A 20,969-nucleotide genomic window follows, 5' to 3' on the forward strand; every position below is an offset into this window, starting at 1 on the left:
ACATACAAATGCACGTGCTTGCACATGTGCACAGAGAGGCACACACGTGTGCACACTCACTTGCCAATACACGCACACCTGCACACACGGTTCACGTACCCATCCAGAGACATGCACACGCATACACACAGTCACGCGCACACAGGTACGCAGGCTTGCACACATGCACACACACACACACGCACATGTACGTGGACAGATGTACAAATGCACACACGTACAAATGCACACCCCTCCACTTGTGCGCACGTGTGCAGACACACGCAACACCCACGCTCGCACTGGGGGCCAGCGGGGCCCTGCTGGGGTGAGGCTGCGGCCGTGCTGGGGGTCCCGTACTGGGGCTGTCCGGCGGGGGGGGGGGTCACAGGCCGACCAGGGCTGGGGGGGTGCTGGCAGCACAGACACCCACTGCCCTCAAATGTCCCCCAGACCCCCCTTACCCCCCCCCCCCAGTACCCCCCCGATGGTCCCTCCCCCGCGCCCCCCCCCCCGCCCCTGGACCCGCCCGGGCAACACTGCACTGCGCAGGCGCCGCCCGTGGCCGCGCCCCCTCGCCGCAGCCGCCGGGCAAAGCCGCCCCTAGCGACCTGCCCCGCCCCTAGCGACCTGCCCCGCCCTCCCCTGCTGGCCCCGCCCACCGGGAAGGACGAGCCGCGCGGGCGGGGGAGGGCACCGTTTATTGACCACGCCCCGCCGTTTACTGACCACGCCCACGGCGCCGCCGGGCCCGACCCCCCTTCCCCACCCCCACCCCCCCCCCACCCCCCCCCCCCCGGCAGCTCCGGCTCCGCAGGGGCGGCTGTGGGGGGGGGGCGGGGGTCCCGGGGGGGGTCCTGGGGCACCCTGGGTGTCCCGGGGTTCATGGGGGTCCGGCCCCTCCCCCAGAAGATGTGCATCGGTGGGACCCCAGGGCTGAGCCCCCCCCCCCCGCCTCCCCAGGGGCCTTCGGGGGTGCCGAGGGGTCTACCCCCCCCCCCCCTCAGAAGGTGTGAACCAGCGGGACATTGGGCAGCTCCGGGGCAGGAGGTCCTGTTCCCGTACCCCCCCCACCGTTGCCACCCCCAGACGCCCCTCGAGTCGGGGTGGTGGGCTGCCCCCCACCGCTGCCCCCTGGTAACGGCTCACCCCGGACGAGGAGGATACGGGGAGGGCTGGGGTGGGGCAGCTGGGCCAGCGTCTGCAGACAGAGGCGGGCAGGCCCCCCCCCGACCCCCCGCAGCAGCAGCACGGGGGGTAGCCCCCCGGCCGCCCCCACCACCGCCAGCTGCGGGGACGGCGACAGGCTTTCACCCGCCACAAGCACCTCAGGGGGCTGCAGCTGAACGTTGGACACCTCTGCGGCCTGGAGGTGGACATCTGTCACCTCCGTAGGCTTGAGTTGGACGTTGGGCACCTCTGTGGTCTTGAGTTGGGTATTGGGTACCCCCATCGTCTTGAGTTGGATGTTGGGTACCTCCACAGACTTGAGCTGGATGTTGGGTACCTCCACGGTCTTGAGTTGGACATCAGGCACCTCTGCGGGCTTGAGGTGGATGTTGGGCACCTCCTCCACAGTCTTGAGTTGGATGTCGGGCACCTCCATGGTCTTGAGTTGGGTGCTGGGCATGTCCTCTGTGGTCTCGAGTTGGGCATTAGGCACCTCCGTTGTCTTGAGATGCATGTTAGGTACCTCTGTGGGCTTGAGTTGGACGCTGGGCACCTCCGTGACTTGGAGATGGACACTGGGCACCTCACTGGTTTGGTGACAGGTGGTGGGCACCTCAGTGGCCTGGAGATGGATATTTGTCAACTCCATTGTCTTCAGCTGGATGTTGGGCACCTCCGTGATCTTGAGATGGATGTTGGGCACCTCCATCATTTGGTGATGGACACCAGACACCTCGGTGTCTTGGAGATGGACACTGGTCATCTCTGTGGTCTGGAGATGGATGCTGGGCACCTCTGTGACTTGGAGATGGACACTGGGCACCTCAGTGGTTTGGTGACACACACTGGGCACCTCAGTGGTCTGGAGATGGACACTGGGCACCTTTGTGGCCTGGAGATGGACCTTTGTCACCTCTGTGGTTTGAGGATGGATGCTGGGCACCTCAGTGGCTTGCAGGTGGACAGTGGTCACCTCTGTGTCCTGGAGATGGACACTGGGCACCTCTGCGGCCTGGAGTTGGACACTGGGCACCTCCATGGTTTGGTGATGGACATTGGTCACCTCGGTGGCCTGCAGTATAACATTGGTCACCTTTGTGGTCTGGAGATGGATGTTGGGCACCTCTGTGGCTTGGAGATGGATGTTGGGCACCTCAGTGGTTTCGAGATGCACATCAGGTACCTCAGTGGTTTCGAGATGGACACTGGGCACCTCTGTGGTCTGCAGCTGGATGTTGGGCACCTCCATGGCCTGGAGCTGGACATCGGGCACCTCTGTGGCCTGGAGCTGGATGCTGGGCACCTCTGTGGCCTGGAGATGGATGTCGGGCACCTCTGTGGCCTTGAGATGGACGCTGGGGGCCTCTGTGGTTTGGAGATGGACGTTGGACACTTCTGTGGCTTGGAGATGGATGTCAGGTACCTTGGCGGTTTGGAGATGCCCATTTGTGACCTCTGTAGTCTGCAGCGGGACATTGGGTACTTCCGTGGCCTGGAGGTGGATGCTCGGCACCTCCGTGGCCTGGAGATGGATGCTGGGCACCTCTGAGGGCTGCGGCAGGGCTTGCAGCTGGATGTTGGTGATCTCAGAGGGCTGTGGCAGGGCTTGCAGCTGGACATTTGTCACCTCCGTGGCCTGCAGCTGGATGCTGGTGACGTCTGAGGGTTGTGGCAGGGCTTGGAGCTGGATGTTGGTCATCTTGGAGGACTGTGGCAGGGCTTGGAGCTGGACATTTGTCACCTCGGTGGCCTGCAGCTGGATGCTGGTGACCTCAGAGGGTTGCGGCAGGGCTCGGAGCTGGATGTTGGTGACATCCAAGGGTTGTGGCAGGGCTTGGAGTTGGATGTTGGTGACGTCTGAGGGTTGTGGCAGAGCATGGAGCTGGATGTTGGCCACCTTGGAGGGCTGTGGCAGGGCTTGCAGCTGGACATTTGCCACCTCACTGGCTTGGAGCTGGATGTTGGTGACATCCAGGGGCTGTGGCAAGGCCTGCAGCTGGACATTCGTCACCTCAGCAGCTTGGAGCTGGATGTTGGTGACGTCCAAGGGCTGTGGCAGGGCTTGGAGCTGGACATTTGCCACCTCACTGGCTTGGAGCTGGATGTTGGTCACCTTGGAGGGTTGTGGCAGGGCTTGGAGCTGGACATTCGTCACCTCGGCAGCTTGGAGCTGGACGTTGGTGACATCCAAGGGCTGCGGCAGGGCTTGGAGCTGGACACTGGTCACCTCCGTCGCTTGGAGCTGGACGTTTGTCACCTCAGCAGCTTGGAGCTGGATATTGGTGACCTCCAAGGGTTGCGGCAGGGCTTGGAGCTGCACGTTGGCCACCTCGGCTGCCTGCAGCTGGACGCCAGCGACCTCAGGGGGCTGCGGCCCCCTTGGGGGGAGGACGCCGCTGATGCCACCCCTCAGGACAATGACGCTGGCTCCCGCCGGGGCCCCTGCCTGGAGCTGGACACCGGGCAGCGCCTGCCCCGTGCTGGGTACCAACAGGATGCTCTGCCCGGCGGCGGCGGGGCCGGATGCCCGGGGACCCTTCCCTGCTCGGGGCGAGGGACCCTCAGCGGGCAGGAGGGTGAAGGCAGGGGGCTCAGCCGGGGGGCTGGGCAGCAGCAGGAGCTTCCGTGGGGGTGCCGGGGGGCTGGGGATGAGCTGCAGGCCCTGGGGGGTCTGCACCAGCAGGAAGGTCTGGGGTTCGGGGGGTGGCGGCGGGGGGCAGCGGGGGGTCCCGCGGGGCCCGGGGGCATGGGTGCGGAGGTGACGCTGGAGGTAGGAGGCCATGACGAAGGCCTTGGGGCAGAGTGGGCAGCGGTAGGGCCGGGCGGCGGAGTGGGTGCGGCGGTGGAGCTGGAGGTTGGAGGAGTGGGTGAAGGTCTTGCCGCACTGGGGGCAGGCGTAGGGCCGCTCGCCGGTGTGGACCCGCTGGTGTTGCCGGAGGTTGGAGGTTTGGGCGAAGGCTTTGCCGCAGACGGGGCAGGCGTGGGGCCGCTCGCCGGTGTGGAGCTGGCGATGGCGGCGGAGGCAGGAGGTGTTCTTGAAGGCTTTGGGACAGTCGGGGCAGCGGTAGGGCCGCTCACCGGTGTGCTGCCGGAGGTGGTACTGGTAGTGGGATGCCCACTTGAAGGTGAGGCCGCACTGGGCGCACTCGAAGGCCCGCAGCCCCGTGTGAACCCGCTGGTGGATCTGGAGGAGGGAGGAACGCTTGAAGGCCTTGCCGCACTCACGGCAGGCATAGGGCCGCTCGCCCGTGTGGTCCCGCATGTGGTAACGCAGCCCCGAGGAGCCCTTGAAGGCTTTGCCGCACTCAGTGCACTGGTAAGGGCGCTCTGGGGCGGGCTGGGGAGCTGCCGGGGGGTGAGGAGCCTCGGGGGGGACACGCGGTGGGACGGCGGCGGGGTGGCTGCGCTGGTGGCCCAACAGCCCGGCCAACTGGGTGAAGGTCTTGGGGCAGACAGCGCACTTGAAGGGCCGTTCAGCAGCGTGGCCGTGCCGATGCCGGGCCAGCCCTGAGCTGTTCTTGAAGGTCTTGCCGCAGGTGGGGCAGCGGTGGGGGGCTGCCGGGGGGGTCACCACTGTCACCGAGTGGCTGCCTTGGTGGCCCAGCAGCTCCTCCTCACTGGTGAAGCTCAGCGGGCAAGCGGAGCACCTCCAGAGCGTCTCTGGTGCCGCGGTGGGCGCCGGCAGGAGTGGCGGCACGGCAGCATGGCTGGCGTGGCTCTGCAGGTGTTTCTGCAGGCAGGCGTCGGAGACGAAGGCCTTGGCGCAGGTTGGGCACTCGTGCGGCCGGGTGCCGGCGTGGGTGCGGCGGTGGAGGAGGAGGTTTGAGGAGTGGGTGAAAGTCTTGCCGCACTGGGGGCAGGCGTAGGGCCGCTCGCCGGTGTGGACCCGCTGGTGCTGCCGGAGGTTGGTGGCCTGTGCGAAGGCTTTGCCGCAGACGGGGCAGGCGTGGGGCCGCTCGCCGGTGTGGGTGTGTCGGTGACGGCGGAGGCTGGAAGAGTTCTTGAAAGCCTTAGGGCAAACGGGGCAGCGGTAGGGCCGCTCACCGGTGTGCTGCCGGAGGTGGTACTGGTAGTGGGATGCCCACTTGAAGGTGAGGCCGCACTGGGCGCACTCGAAGGCCCGCAGCCCCGTGTGAACCCGCTGGTGGGTCTGCAGCAGGGAGGAACGCTTGAAGGCCTTGCCGCACTGGGGGCAGGCGTAGGGCCGCTCGCCCGTGTGGCCCCGCTGGTGGTAGAGGAGGGCGGAGGAGCCCTTGAAGGCCTTGGGGCACTCGGGGCATTTGTAGGGCCGCTCGCCCGTGTGGCTGCGTTGGTGGTGGGCCAGGCGGGATGACCACCTGAAGGCCTTCCCGCACTCCCGGCAGGCGTAGGGCTGGTCAGCCGTGCCTGGACCCCCCGCACGGGACCCGGCTGGCCCCGCTGGTGGCGTCGCTCCCGCCATGCTGACAACCCTGGGGGGGGGACACAGGGGGCTGGGCATGGTGCGACACCCCGAACACACACACACACACCCACCCCCCCACCCACACACACCCCCACCCCCCCCCCCCATCACAGGGACCCGGCCCGGCCACGTGGAGCGGCTGAGGGGAGGGGGCGTGGCCTCCGGGCGGAGGCGTGGCCTCAGCGGCTAGGGAGGAGTCGGCCCCGGCACGTGGGCGGCTCCGCGGGGGCGTGGCCGGTCCTGCGGGGGCGGGGCCACCCCGCAGAAGGCCCGCCCCCACCAGCCGGGGGCCCAGCTGTGATCCCCTCCGGGCCACGCCCCCGCCGGCCAACTTTCCCCCTTCAGGCCACGCCCCCACCGTACCTGTTACTCCCTTCAGGCCCCGCCCCCGCCGTGCCACGATCCCCCGCCAGGCCACGCCCCCGCCGGCCCGCGTTCCCACTCAGGTCCCGCCTCCGCCGCGCCCCCAGGCCCCGCCCCCGTCTCCGCTCGAGCCCTGGAGGCCCCGCCCTCGCCGCCTGCCCCGCGCAGGCGCCGCCACCGCCCCGGCCCGGCCCCGCCGCCCCTTCCCCCCCCCCCCGGTGCCCGCTCACCTGCGGGGAAGGGCGCGGGGACGCACCGCCGCGGCGGGGCAGGGCAGGGCAGGGCAAGGCAGGGCAGGGCCCGCTGAGGCCGCCCGCCGCCGCACGCCCGCCCGCCCCCGCCGCCGCGCAACGACTGGGCCGCGCCGCGCGCGGAGCCACGCCCCCCCGCCGCGCCGCGCGCATCCAGGGGCCGGGCCGGGCCCGCGCGGGGTCTCCTGGGAAATGGAGTCCGCGGTGCCGCCATCTTGGCGCGGGTAGGGAGGTGCGGGGTGCACCGCGTGTCCCCACATAACGGGTCCGGGTACCCGGCGGGTCACGGCGACAGGGAACCGGGTGTCCGGCGGGCCCCTTGGGGGGGGCCCGGGGGATTCGGGGAGGTTGGAGGGTCTGGGGGCGGTTGGAGGGATTTTGGGCTGGGGGGGGGGGCGGGAGGAGTTGGGGGGGCCGGGGGGTTGGGCAGGAGATTGGGGGAGCTGATGGGGGTTTGGGGGAGTTGGGAGAGCTCAGGGGGTTGGGACTGGGGGGCAGAATATTGGGGGGCTGATGGGGATTTTGGGAGGTGGGGGAGCTCAGGCGGCTCGGGGAAGTGGGGCCGGCAGGGCCTTAGGGGGAGCTGGGGGAAGCGGGTTGGATGAATTGGGGGGCTCGGGGGGGGGGGGTAGGGCAACTGGAGCTCTGGGGGGGGCAGTGGGTGAGGGGGGTTGGGAGGGGCTGGGGGGGGTGGAGGGTCCCCCGGGATCCCCTGGGGGGTCTGGTGCCACTGGGATGTGGAGTGGGGACAGGAACGGGCAGGAAACCAGGACCCCTGCCACACCGTCCCCCTTGTCCCCAGTTCCCCTCCCAGCCCCCAGCGAAGCCCCTCTCCTGCAGGCCACCCCCTACCCGGGCCATGACACCAAGGACACGGCGATGGGCGCAGGGCAGGACCCCACCCCACCCTTTCCAAGGAACCCCCCAAGAGGGACAGCAGCCACCCCGGTCCCTGCCGCCCCCCCCCCCCCCCCCCTGCCCCAACCTGGGGACTCTCTCCCCCATGTCCCTTGTGGGAAGCTTGCCACTTAGGGTTGCCATAAGAAAGGGGGTGGGAGTCCCTGTATTGCCTCCCCCTTAGACACACACACCCCCCCCTTATTGCACCCTGCTTATGCCCCCTCCATCCTCCCCTTTCCCCCCACCCCTTTAATGTCTTAATGTATTTTGTCCTTCCTGGTTTGGAGGGACCGTACTGCTGGAAAAGCCTGGATTTTGCTCAAGGGCCATGTGTCCCCCTGAAAATAAATTATAATAAATGATAATTGTCCACGTCTTTCTCTCTCTCTTGCTGGTTCTTCCCCATTTCTTTTGGCCAACAAGCATCAAGATGCTTTCCCAGCTGCTGCCTAGCCTCTTCTTTTCCATGATTTTGTGTTAACATCTCCTTCCCTTTGCCCTCAGCATCAGGTCCTGCCAACGTAAGGATGGTGATCAGCCCTGACTCCTGCACGGGATGTGTTTCACAGTGACCTGGGGGACGGTGTGCAATGACCTCGACAGAGCCTGCATGTTCTACCGGCAGCAGAGGGTTAAACTGCAGTCAGGACCGCTGTCTCGCCCCTTGCTGTTGACGGGTCGCCCCGTGTTGGCTGCATGTCCTCTGATTGTGCAGTGAGTGTAGGTGCCCAGCTCACAGACAGACACGTACCTGTGGCCACCGGCAGGTGGGACTCTTAATTTTGAGCTGGATCTGGCCCTTACAGAATTCCTCCCTCCCTACCTAATTTTGTGAAGAATTAGCTGCTTCACACCGTTGCTCCATGCAATTTCCAAATGCTGTTCTTGCCTTCCAAAGCTCTCCACATCTCCTGCCGTCGAGGCTGCAGCTCCCTGGCCACCACCTTCATGGGGAGGAACCCCTTCATGGGCACAGCCTGTGAGATGGCACCTGGGCTTGCTGGGCAGGAGACCCTGCTCCTGAGCATTGTTGACTATGGCACGCCCGGTAAAATCTGACCATTTGCTCCCCAGGGGTGTTTGCAGGGACACCCACTCCAGGTTCAACCCGTCCCAGGTTGGTGTATGGCTCAGGTTTCTGCTCTGGCAGAGTTGCGTCCTCCATGATGGCGCACGGGGCTCCATCTGTGACGGCAGTCAGAGCCTGATGGACGCCCAAGTGGTGTGCGGGGGGGGGTTGGCTGCAGCCTTTGAGCAGGGGTCAGGACCCATCTGGCTGGACGAAGTGACCTGCGCTGGGATGGACACTGCCCTTTTTCTGTGCCGGGCAAGGTCCTGGGGAAGCCAGAGCTGCAGCCATGGAGAGGATGCTGACCTTGAATGCACAGGTAACTCTGGACTCCTGCCCCATCACGGCTGGCATCCAGGCTATCATAGTTTGGTTGGTTTGGGGAGTTTTTTTGAGGGAGGGGTAGAGAAAAGAGCAGAAGACCTTTGAAATGGTCCTGGATGTAGATGTCTCCATTGCAGCCCTGCCAACAGAGGTAGGAAGAATCCCGTGATGGGTGGCTGTGTGCTGGGGAAGGGAAGAGGGAGCCTCAGAGAGGACGTCCATCCAGATGCCACCTGTCAGGGAGGGTGATGAGTTTGGGGAGGTGGTGAGCACCTGAGGGAAGCCTGCTCTTCTCACTTTGGGTGGGCAACCTCACCCTCCAGCTGCATGGTTCTGGGATGGTTGAAGGACTGGGCATCTCCATCCCTGTCACCTCCCCTGGGACATCCAGATGGTTTTGGTGCTTGTCTCTTTTTCAGAACCTACTCTGAACCGAATGGCTCCAGCCATTGCTCAGGAAGAGTTGAGGTGCACCAAAACCAGCAGTGGGGGATGGTGTGCGATGCCAGATGGGACCTGAGTGATGCCAAGGTGATCTGCTGGCAGCTGGCAGGGCTCTGTTTGGGCAAGGACACAGTCCCATCTGGCTGGACGAAGTGAACTATACAGGGACGGAAGGTGCCATCACTGAATGCAGCTTCAAGCTCTGGGGAGCCCATAACTGCAGCCATGGTGAAGATACAGGTGTCATGGGCTCAGGTAAGCCTGGTCCAGGTCATGGCTTCAGGGAGAAGTTTTTCTGTAGGTATACTTGCATCGAATTTCAGTTTGCTTCCCTCTCTGCACACGTTTTCCTTTGTGTATAACGCCATTGCAAGCAACAGTCAAAAATGCTTGGGAGGTGAGGTAGCTCTGCTTCTGTAGGCATCGTGTCAGTGGACTGTCTGGATAGACTCCTGCCCATGTGCAGTAATCTATCTGACACCTTAAAATGTTGATTCCCAAGTGGCTTGCCACATCCATCATGCACACCTGCTCTGGATGTTGAGCCTGTGGTCAGAGGAGGCATTTGGCCATGGGTGCTTGCCATGTGTGGCTGCAGGCTTCTCCATCTGTATGTCCCAAGCTTCTTCTGGATCTCTAGATGTAGTCCAAGACGGAAAGACATGCCCCCCATCCCTCCAGCTTGCATTGGGATGCCAGCCCTGTCTTACCAGAAGGCAAAACCTGGGTGATTTCAGGGAATATTTGTAAGGAGCTACAGTAAAGTAGAGCAAAGAGAGAAGCACCATGGAAAGACTTTCCTCCTTGATGGACCCAAGCCAGTCCAGCCTTCATCTGGCTAGAGTTAATAAATGCAGGTTTTTAAAGTCTTTCCTTGTTAGATGTGTTCTCTGAGGGACATGTAGTCACCCTAGCAGACTTCAGAAGCATGCTCATGGTTTGGACATGGATGTCAGAGAGTCTTCCTGGCATTGCCCAAGGGAAACACTCTCTGTGAGGCATTTCACAGTGGTTTTACGTTCTCTTAAATACAACCAGGTCTTTCTGTTGCTTCCAACTTGGAGGTGCTGATGTGGATGGGGGAAGGACAGTTATGCACTCATACCTCATATGGTTGCACGTTGTTGTCAACACCAGCTGGGCATCTGCTTCAGAGAGCTGATGTCCACCATGCCCCCATTTATTCGTTTGTCTCATTCCCCCTTTAGACCCCACGGAGCTACGGCTGGTGAACAGCATGAATTGCTGCGCTGGGTGCCTCGAGGTGCTTCACGACCAGCAGCGGGTGTCCGTGTGCAACAATGGATGGGACATGGAGGATGCTGCAGTGGTCTGCCAGCAGCTGGGCTGCAGGGTGGCTGCGTCAGCCCCAGGCTCGGCTCATTTTGGGCCAAGATCCAGCCATATCTAGCTGGGTGATGTTGAGTGCACGCGGACAGGCACCCTCTCCGAATGCAGGTCCAGGATGGAGGAACCCATTAATTGCCACCATGGGGAAGATGCTGGTGTTGTGTGCACAGGTGATTTTTTTTTATTTTTTTTTTTTCCTCCTGAGTGGCATTATTCAGGGGAGTATTGGGCTGTGTGTCTGGAAAGGTGAGTGACTTTGCTGGTGACATGGGCTTCTCTGAGCCAAAAAGCACCAAACCCCACTGAAGAGCTCAGGTCGCTCCTCTGCAGAGGTCTGTCCTCCTTGTTTAGTCACTGGTCTTGCTGGTGAAACCCGAGAGTGTGGAGGACCCGAGCAACCTGAGAAACGCTGAGCACAAGAGTCTGAGCAAAGCAACGAGAGGTGCATGAAGAAGCCTTCAAGGGGATGGGGAGAAAGAGGCTTTACTTAGAGACCTAGAGGGTGAGATGTAGAGTTTGTTGCAATCCAGAAAATCACCAAAAGCCGCTGGATTGAGAGCGGAGTAGGAAGAAGGGATCCATTGTACAAAGACACCAGTGGCCAGGAACAGAAGAGTTTTACAATTTCCTCTGTTCTTTTCTGGCAAGCATGTCTGGATTTTCTCTATTTCAGCAGTTTTCTTATTGTATCTGATGTTAATTAAAGCCTAGCTTTAAATATCCAACATCCTTCTAGTGTCTGGAGATGTTCAGTATAACAGCAGGACCAAGTGTGTCCTTCTCAAAGGTCCAGGTTGCCAGTGGCATAAAAGGAGCAAAAATGGGTGATGTGCATTAGCCACTACGAGCAACGCAGGCATGGAAGGAGAACTCCAAAAAGGGTGTCCACCCTGAAAATTAGTCAGGTTGGATGGGTCCTGAGCAACCTGATGTAGTTGAGGATGTCCCTGCTTATTGCAGGGGGTTGGACTAGATGGTCTAGGGTCTAGAGAACAAGTCTTATGAGGAGCAACTGAGGGAACTGGGGTTGTTTAGCCTGGAGAAAAGGAGGCTGAGGGGAGACCTTATCGCTCTCTACAACTACCTGGAAGAAGGTTGTAGCCAGGTGGGGGTTGGTGTCTTCTCCTAAGTAACAAGTTGTGCCAGGGGAGGTTTTGGTTGGATATTAGGAAAAATTTCTTCACTGAAAGGGTTGTCAATCACTGGAACAGGCTGCCCAGGGAAGTGGTGGGGTCACCATCCCTGGAGGTATTTAAAACACATGTGATGCTTAGAGTCGTGGTTTAGTGGTTGGACTTGGCAGCGTTGAGGTTAACGGTTGGACTTGATGATCTTAAAGGTCTTTTCCAACCAAGACAATTCTATGATCTTTAAAGTTCCTTTCCAACCCAAACCGTTCTATGCTGGTGTGATGTCCTTGCTCAAGCTCGGATAGTGCACACCTGCCAGCAGCTCAGGAAGCAGAGACAGGGCTGTGCACGCTGGAGAGTGAAGATGGGCTTTCATTCAGCCCAAGCCGTCCTGTGCTTGTAGACCCCACTGGAATTGTCTTGAGCACCATGGCCAACAACGTCATCTCAGGATGGAGGTTCCCAAGTATGCGCTTAGTACAAGTTAGAGGGGAATGATCCTGGCCATGTTATGATGAAAACCTTCCAGGAGGAAAAGCTACAGCATGGGGAATATCCTCATGGCTGAGCTGGGAAGATGAGGTCCATGGTTGGTGTTGGAAGGACTTATCCCAGCATCCATCCTTGCCCTTCTCTTCCCACCTAACTTTGGACAAACCTCAAGTGTTTTGTGGTCCCCTCAAGGCCAGTGGGAACAGAGAAGCATCTCCATGTCCTTCTAAGAAGGATGTCTGTGTCCAGCAAGTTATGCAGGACAGGATGCACTTGTAGGGAGTCACCTGGACTCAAATGCAGTCTCCTTGGGAGAGTACCAGATGGGTGGTACATCCTGCAGGCACCTCTGGCTTCACTGGTCACCCAGGCTTCTTTGAGGAAAGAAACTGGTGACCATGGGATGTTGTTTGCAGAAGGGACCATTCTGTGATCATCCAGCCCTGGTAGAGCCCACCAGGAATAAGCTTATTGTCCTGCTTGGATCAGTCAGAGTGGTGGCCTTGGCTTCCCCAGCGGTCCACCCTTGAAGCACAGACAGTTATGATGCACAAGATGGTGCATGGATGTGGGCGTTGAATGGCCACGACCAGTACAAACGTGCCACAGCACCGAGGGGAGCATGCCTGATGGTGACAGGGTCTTAGCAGAAGCTTTCTTTGCATCTCCTTTGCTGAATCATACGATCACAAAACAATGTAGGAAGGGATCTCTGGAGAGCTCTGGTCTCATCTTCCACTCTCCGTTAGACCAACTAGACGATGTTGTTCATGTCCTTGACCAGTGAAGGTGTGAAGGTCCTCAAGGGTGGAGATCCAAATGTCTTTCATGTCTCTGTTACAATATTTAACCATCCTCATGGAGGAAAAGAGCATTTTCTGTTGCCTAATGGGAATTTGCCATGGTACACACTGTGCCCATTTCCTCATGTCCTTGTGATGTCGATTTATCTCCTGAATTAGCTCTGGATGAAGAGATGTTTGCTTTCTCCCCACCGGCTCTTTTACCATCAGACCTGTGCTGCTGCTCCCATCGCTGGTCTCAGTCATCCCTCCAGTCTCGATGCTGGTCTGCGGGGCTCTTCAGTACCAGAAGAGGACATGAATGCAAAACAGGGCTTTTAATTCCCCGAGGTGAGCTCCGGTGCAGGTGAAGAGGGCAATGCAGCTTGCAGAAGAAATGTGTGGTTAGAAACAAGTTTTGTTCAAAAATTTGACATTGGCAGAGTTGGGGCAGAAGGTTTTTTCCCTGGTGGCTCATCTTGAACTTCCTTTTCTGGTTTGACCTTTTTTCTCCCCATCCCTTTCCCCTTTCTCTTTCTGTCCACTCTTCCCCTTTCATTTTGACACCGTCTTCCCTGCTGGGTAACGGACATGCTGGGAGGTGGGACAGCCCTTGAAGCCTCCTCGAACACTGCCCACGCTTCCCTCTGCTCCCTGCGCTGCCTCTACATCAGATAAGAGCTCTGAGCAGAGGACAGCTCTATGGGTTTGTAGCTCCCTCTTGGGAAGGGATGTTTCATCTTTAGCCCAAGGGGTAAGAAAAGACCAGGAGTTGTGTCTGTTCCTGAAGTTTTAGGGCTGCGGTGGAGACTCTTGGAAAGTGGGGTTGAGCGGTTGGGGTTGCCAGTGTTGAACATCCCCATGTTGTCTTGTCGAACGTCCATCACGTTGATGAAAGGTACTGCGTGTGGATCAAGGGTGGCTTCATGCCTGAGTGCTGGCTGGGGTGATGGTGGTATGTCCTGTGTTGCTGCTGTTGTTGACCAAGCCACAGTGGTTTGTGCTGTCTCCAGCGGAGCGAGCATCCTCAGTTGGTCTTGTTAAAAAGGGGAAAATTCAGGCTACATGGAACAAACCATCGACTGAATCACTGTGCTCTGCAGGTTTTGTGCACATGGAGGAGCTGGTTGTCTCTGACATGTTCATCTTGACGCCTGGAGAAGAGCAAGCGGCAGCCAAGGTGGCTCCTGCTGTGGATGCTGACAACAAGAACACTCAGCACAGCCTGTGACCAGCCCAAACCTAAAACTCCAGTGATGTAGCTCCATCCCAGCACATAGCCCTTTCACCGAGGGCCCTGGACCACCTCATCTCTACAGAGCTGGGTCACTAGATACACCACCCATCTCCATGCCCACCTCAGTCTGTCACCCCAAGCGATACAAGGCATGACACACACTGTGCAGCACCAGTGGTCTGAATACAGAAGAGATTTGATGTGTAGACATATTTCAGGTTCCCTCTTTCAATTTTTTTTTTCATGCATTTGTGAAAATAAAAACATTCTGTAAGACTCGAGCAGTGTTCTACTGTTGGAGAGGTTTTTGTTGGAGGCTTTTTTTCTTAGGTTTTTTTTTTTAATAGCCAGTCAGAGGAGGCTGCAATATATTCCAGGGCCTGTTTCCCCACAATGGGTAAGTTGAATAGCTTTGCAAACTCCACCTGAAAGCTGCTGTAGATGTTTGGAGCCATCCACGGTGTCCTAGTTCTAGGGCATTGATATGGGATGGCAAATGTGACAAAGGACCTAGAGATGCATCTGTATGAGGGCAACTAGATCTCACTGGTCACTTCCATCTGCTGTATTCCCAAACATGCTCATGTGCCTTGTGTCCTTGAACATCAGTCTCCTGGGGCCTCAGAGGACAGGGGCTTCTTGTGAAGGGCTTGGAGGACACAGAGGTGTGAATCCCATGCAGAGGGATGCTGGCAGGAGGTTTAAGAAGCTGTGGTCATAGAAATAAGCACTGGTATGGTGGGTTGACCCTGGCTGGGGGCCGGGTGCCCACCAGAGCTGCTCTATCACTCCCCTCATTCACCAGACAGGGGAGAAAAAGTAGAACGAAAAGCTTATGGGTCGAGATAAGGACAGGGAGAGATCATTCACTAGTTATCGTCACGAGCAAAACAGATTGAACTTAGAGAGGGAATTCATCTAATTTATTACTAAGCAAAACGGAGTAGAGGAATGAGAAATAAAATCCAATCTTAAAACACCTCCCCCACCCCTCCCAACTTCCCGGGCTCAACTTCACTCCTGGCTTCAACCTCCGCCTCCCCTCAGCGGCACAAGGGGACGGGGAATGGGGGTTACGGTCAGTTCATCACACGTTGTTTCTGCTGCTTCTTCCTCCTCAGGGGGGGAACTCCTCTCATCGTTCCCCTGCTCCAGCATGGAGTCCCTCTCACAGCAGCCAGTCCTTCACCAACTGCTCCAGCGTGGGTCTCTCCCACGCGGTGCAGACCTTCAGGAGCAGACTGCTCCAGCGTGGGTCCCCCACGGGGTCACAAGTCCTGTCAGCAAACCTACTCCAGTGTGGGGTCCTCCACGGGCTGCAGGTGGAATCTCTACACCCCCTCATCCTTCCGCCATGGGCTGCAGGGGGACAGCCTGCTTCACCATGGTCTTCACCATGGGCTGCAGGGGGATCTCTGCTCCAGCACCTGGACCACCTCCTGCCCCTCCTTCTGCACTGACCTTGGTGTCTGCAGATGTTCTTACATCTTTTCACTCCTCTCTCTGGCTGCAAAAGTACTCTCTAACTGTTCTTCCTCTTTCTTAAATATGTTATCCCAAAGGCGCTGATTGCCTTGGCCTTGGCCAGCGGCGGGTCCGTCTTGGAGCCGGCTGGCATTGGCTCTGTGAGACACAGGGGAAGCTTCTGGCAGCTTCTCACAGAAGCCACCCCTGTAGCCCCCCAGCTACCAAAACCTTGCCACAAACCCAACACAACTGAGTACTACCACGGCTTATGCCAACCCAAGTGGTATTGGGACTATGAGCAGCTGAGCAGCACCCCATGCAAGCACGCTGCCATGTGTTGGCAGGACATCCTGCTCATGGACTGAAGGACTCATCAAGGCCAGGTTGGATGGAGCTTTGAGCAACCTGGTCTAGTGGAGGGTGTCCCTGCTAATGGCAGGGGGGTTGGAACCAGATGATCTTTGAGGTCCCTTCCAACCCAAACCATTCTGTGATTCTGTGACCAGGAAAACAGATAGGCAGCCGACCAGAGGGAAACAGGATGAGCGATGTGATAAATACAGTGGCTGTAGTGGGGTAAAAGCATGAACATCTGCAAGGCAGGGGAAGAGAGGAAATGGGATGCATGCTGGGTTACAGAGGCTTAGAAGGTGAAGGCTTGGAGTACCCGAGAGGATCGACCAAGCTGGAAAACAGAAGATGGCTTGCACAATGTGTGGAAAGCATCTGCCAAGGGAAATGAGGAGTGCATGAAGAGCCCAAAGAAGCCAAAAGCTTGGAGAACTAATAAGTAAAAGTTGATCCTACAGCATGCAAGACATTTGCAAAGGAGGATCAGACAAGACCATGGCCAAGTCTATGGCTGTGGTATGCACAGAGGAGTGTTTAAGGCTTGTGGAAGTGCTTCTCTAAGTAGTAAATAACTCTTTGTGTTAAATTTGTAAGCCTTGCGTGAGCATTTTATGGTCCAGTTGATGATGATGTTGGGAATTTTCAGTTAATGCTGGCATGGATGTGGGTTGGTACTGGGCTCTGTTGCACTAAAAGGAGTTGCCCAGAGTGCACACTCCCCAGTTTCTGCCACTTTTCCAGGTCCTATGCTCGCTTTCCTGCTGTTCCCTCCATCTGAAGGTCAATGACACCAGCCTTCCTCATGCAAGGGGGCTTGGCAGTGGGTCATCAGGGGTCCAAGCTTTTTCCTGGGAAGAGCGTGATGTTGATGGGGCTTTTCTTCCTCCTCACCTTCCTCCATTTTCAGATTCTGATATACCTTCACACTTTGTTCTTCCCTTATCTGCCCACAAATCAATATTGTGCCTGAGCCGATTACATATGGGTCTTTTTCTCTGCGTTGGGTGCATGTTCTTTGTTACCCCTAAAACTGTTTTTGTCCAGATCCAGGCCTGCAAGCTGATGATCAGTGAACTGCTGATAGCCTCGGGCTTTCCAGTGTGCCCCATCTCTTATCATCCCATGTCCTCTAAGCCAACTTGTGTGTTTCCACTTCTCAAGGCTTCTGCTGTAACACCAGCTGTCTGTTTTTCCCTGGGTTTGAGAGCCCCAGGACACCTCTAGATGGACTGCTTCTGGAGGGTGATGGGGACTACAGCAGGGCTGGATTCTTCACCCCTTATCCAGTCTTCCAAAGCTATCTCAGTAGGTCTTGTCCCACCAGGCACCCAGGTCCCGGCACCATAACCAGAAATGTCCAACACATGGTCCCTTTTGTGCTGCAGGAACACCCTTTAGTCAGCTGAAATACACCTTATTTCAGGCACTTTGAGATGAAAATATATATCAGAATTAATAGTTCTGCCACAGGCCATGAGGACATCCTGTGCTGACCCCTGACTGCATTGATCCTGCTCTCTGCTAATGAGCAGGGTAACGGTCATTCCCCTAATGACCCTAATGAGGGTAATAGAGGTGCACACAGCAGAATTTGCCAAGTTAGCTTCTCTTTCTTCTCGTTCCTACAGCTGTGGCCCAGGGTTACAGCCTACCTACCTCCACCCCTAAGAAGCACAGTTCCCTTTTCAGCCTTTTCCCGGCATGGTTTAGATGAGTTCAGCTCCCGGGTCCTCCCTTGTGTGGTTGGTTGGTCACCTCAGGCTGCTGCAGAGCCTCCTGTTCCTTCATCTCCTCTGTGGATGAGCGTTGTGGACACATTCCTGGCTGCTCCAGTTCGAGGCAACCTGGATATTTGACCAGGGATGCTTGGTTGGCTCTTTACAGAGGGCTGGGAGGTGAGACAGGAGATCCAGCCACCAGTGTGGTGGGACAGGCAGTTCACCCACTACCTAACATCTCCTTGGGCACTAACTTTGACTCTATAACCTGCCCATCCTTCAGGTTCTCCTTAAAGCAAATGGAGGTGGCAAGAAAGGTTTAGGAGTGGGGTAAAGATCTTTTTAAGGGTAGAAATGGGTTGCTGTGTGTGTCTAACGGCACTGAGGGACATAAGGGCACCTTGCAAAAAGGAATTGACACCCATGCACAGGTCTCTGAAACATCCACAGTTGGGGTGTGCTGATCCTACATGCATTTTCCAGCCTGTCCCTGCAGCCCCTTTCAGTGTCCTCTGCAAATGGGCCCTGGGACTAACTCTGGTCCATGCCCTGCTGCCCCTGGACACTGGCACTTCTGACCCATCAGTCGTGCTGCCTTCTCCATGGGGTGATAAGGCAATGGCCCTTGCTAGCAGATGCTTCTCCATGGGATACCCATTTCTGTGTCTCCTGAGTATCATCGCAGTGATGATCCCCTGGGAGGGAATTGGGGAGGTTCGGTATGGAGGACACCAAAGGATAGGCAGATGAAGGGGTGAGGGGATCAGTGTCTGGGCAGGCAGAAATTTGCTTTGTATCCTCCTCCCCTAGTCCCCAGTCACGACCACGACACTGAACACAGCTTACATCCCTCCCCAGCATGATCTCCTCCCCCCTCCCAGCCCTGGTGGGGCTGAACTCAGCCCCTGAAGGGTCTGTGAGAGCAGCTGGGGCTGCCCAGCTGCCTGTGCCAGATCCAGAACTGCAAGGATCCTCAGGGCCTCTGGGGTGGATCTGAATGGCTGCCAGGGCACGTGGCAGCCCAAATGTCCAGAGATGGTGCTGGGGAGTCCTACACCCTGGCTGCAGGTGGAGGGGCATCAGCGTGGAACCATATGAAATCAGAGGAACCATATAAAATTCAATAAGGGCAAGTGTAGGGTCCTGCACCCAAGGAGGAATAACCCCAAGCACCAGTACAGGTTAGGGGTTGACCTGCTGGGAAGCAGCACTGCGGAGAAGGACCTGGGAGTCCTCGTGGACAACAAGCTAAGCATGAGCCAGCAATGTGCCCTCGTGGCCAAGAAGGCCAATGGTATCCTGGGGTGTATTAACAGGAGCGTGGCCAGCAGGTCAAGGGAGGTTCTCCTCCCCATCTACTCTGCCCTGCTGAGGCCACATCTGGAGTCCTGTGTCCAGTTCTGGGCTCCCCAGTTCAAGACAGACAGGGAACTACTGGAGAGAGTCCAGCCGAGGGCTAAAAAGGTAATTAAGGAACTTGAGCATCTCTCTTCTGAGGAAAGGCTGAGAGAGCTGGGGCTGTTTAGCCTGGAGAAGACTGAGAGGGGATCTTATCAACAGTTATAAATGTCTAAAGGGTGGGTGTCTAGAGGAAGGGACCAGACTCTTCTCTATGGTGCCCAGTGACAGGACAAGGGGCAACGGGCACAAAGTGGAACACAGGAAGTTCCATCTGTATATGAGGAAAAACTTCTTCACTTTGAGGGTGACAGAGCCCTGGAACAGGCTGCCCAGAGAGGTTGTGGAGTCTCCTTCTCTGGAGATATTCGAAACCCGCCTGGACGCAATCCTGTGCAACCTGCTCTAAGTGATCCTGCTCTATCAGGGCAGTTGGACTAGATGATCTCCAGAGGTCCCTTCCAACCCCTACCAATCTGGGAATCTGTGAATCTGGAGAAAATCATGTAATTGCCAGCATCAGACCATTTATACTATTATATTTTCAAGCTGTGAACTTCCTCCATCCCTGTTATGGCTGATGGATTTTCTCCAGCTCAAATTATTTCCCAGGATCTCTTCTTTAGTTTTATCTGGACAGAGTTTGCAACAGATTAATTCATCATTGAAGAGGAGGATGAGAAATTTCAGCTGCTTCAGATCAGCAGAAGTTGCTGCGATGCAAAAGCCGAGGGGTAGCACAAGATGAGTTCGCAGTGCGTCGGCCATGGTGGGCTGAATCATGGAGATGCTGGCATGTGCAGACCTTAGTCATTTGCAAAGACCCCGAGTGCTCAAGTGCAGATATCTGTGCTGGGCTGCCATTACAGCCACTGGGAACAGTCATCAGAGATAAAAAAGCCACATGAGATCCTGATGGCTTCTCCCATTTCACATCCCCACCTGGCAGAGAACAGTTCATGATGCTCGGCTTTTGGCACATATGTGATCTCTTTGCTCTCCCTGGAAGGTGAGTTCGGAGACTGCAAGGCAGTCACAGGATAGCGTTTCCAATGGCTTGCCCTCAAACAATAAAGTGATTTTCTGCCATCTAGCTATGCATCCATGCAATGCAATGCAATGAATTTCATGGTGCACCATGTCTGGCTTTGAATGTTTTCCTTTTCCAGTACCCAGCTGCAAATGAGTTATCTGAAATCATCATCTCCATGTGCTGCAGCAGCCAAAAAAACCCAACAAAATGTTGCATACCCTAAGAAAAGCATCGAGGACACGGCAGGGGATGTAATTTTTCTGCAATATACAATTCTGGTTCTTCCATGTCTTTTGTCTTGTGTGTAGTGCTGGCCACCACATCTCAGGAAGGGTGTACTGCAACTAGACTGAGTCCAGAGACTGCACAAAGGGCTGGGAGCTTCTGGAAGCTGCTGCCCCAGGGAGGATGGTGGGGCTGATGCCGTCACCTAATTCAAAGAGAAATTAGGCAAAAGTGTGAATAATGTGTCTAAAAGGAGATGCTAAAGGGAATGTGCGTAATGCAAGAAGTCTAGATGCCAGGAGGCTGGAAGCCATCAGATCTGGTCTGGTTTCCATGTTGACCTCTTCTCCCATGCCACTTATGGGGTGGGTGTCATGTAAAAGGTAAAGTCTGATGTGTGACTGAGGGGGGGCCTCCTGTTGAGTCCCCAGGTTCAGAAAGGACCCCCTTGCTTTCTAAACTCCTTTTCAGAAAGGAGCCTTACTGCAGCTAGGTCCAGTCTCAGTCCCAGACTTGGTCAATGGTTTATGTCTAAAGGATTATATATATAGCCACATATATATATAGCCACATATCAGAGTTAACGTTTGCCTGTCAGAGCCCCCAAAGAACTTGCACTGACTCAGTTTTGCAAAGTTGAAAATAATAGAAAGGTTATTAAAATGACAGCTATAAAGAGTTCAGAATTGCCGTTGATAAATGCACTTACTGCAATAGCGCTAATACATGATCATGATTATAAAGATAATGCTAGCAAAATACTATCCCAGGTATTCTCACCAAAAAGGTGAAGTTGCAGTGCTTACCAAGAAGGCGTCCCTATCTTGGGTGGAGCAGAAGGA

At 57.1% G+C, this 20,969-nt stretch overlaps 1 protein-coding gene and 1 long non-coding RNA gene across 7 annotated transcripts; one reads left to right on the top strand and one right to left on the bottom strand.

Moving 5' to 3' along the window:
• Nucleotides 1-967: 967 nt before the first annotated feature.
• Nucleotides 968-6,320, bottom strand: LOC104633857 (uncharacterized). Of its 3 annotated transcripts, none has more exons than XM_075738515.1 (3): nucleotides 6,187-6,320; nucleotides 2,891-5,600; nucleotides 968-2,848 (listed from the first exon to the last, which is right to left on the bottom strand). In XM_075738515.1, exons 2-3 carry the CDS (start codon nucleotides 5,588-5,590, stop codon nucleotides 983-985), a joined length of 4,566 nt encoding a protein of 1,521 aa, XP_075594630.1. In that variant the 5' UTR covers nucleotides 5,591-5,600; nucleotides 6,187-6,320; the 3' UTR covers nucleotides 968-982. The 3 variants fall into 3 exon arrangements, with proteins under 3 accessions (XP_075594630.1, XP_075594629.1, XP_075594627.1); XM_075738514.1 differs by having other exon boundaries at nucleotides 968-1,456; nucleotides 1,487-5,600; XM_075738512.1 differs by having other exon boundaries at nucleotides 968-5,600.
• Nucleotides 6,290-14,116, top strand: LOC104634518 (uncharacterized). Of its 4 annotated transcripts, none has more exons than XR_012832781.1 (6): nucleotides 6,290-6,431; nucleotides 7,612-8,495; nucleotides 8,638-9,199; nucleotides 10,153-10,464; nucleotides 12,879-13,049; nucleotides 13,802-14,115. It is a non-coding gene; the product is annotated as an uncharacterized LOC104634518 (long non-coding RNA). The 4 variants fall into 4 exon arrangements; XR_012832782.1 differs by having other exon boundaries at nucleotides 7,612-8,651; nucleotides 8,920-9,199; nucleotides 13,802-14,114; XR_012832780.1 differs by having other exon boundaries at nucleotides 7,612-7,874; nucleotides 8,006-9,199; nucleotides 13,802-14,113.
• Nucleotides 14,117-20,969: the final 6,853 nt, after the last annotated feature.

This window comes from Balearica regulorum, chromosome 33 (genome assembly GCF_011004875.1).
Source record: "Balearica regulorum gibbericeps isolate bBalReg1 chromosome 33, bBalReg1.pri, whole genome shotgun sequence".
Lineage (NCBI taxonomy): Eukaryota > Metazoa > Chordata > Aves > Gruiformes > Gruidae > Balearica > Balearica regulorum.

Excerpts from the sequence above, each read along its gene's own strand:
- LOC104633857 (XM_075738512.1), bottom strand. The coding sequence starts at position 5,590 with ATGGCGGGAGCGACGCCACCAGCGGGGCCAGCCGGGTCCCGTGCGGGG.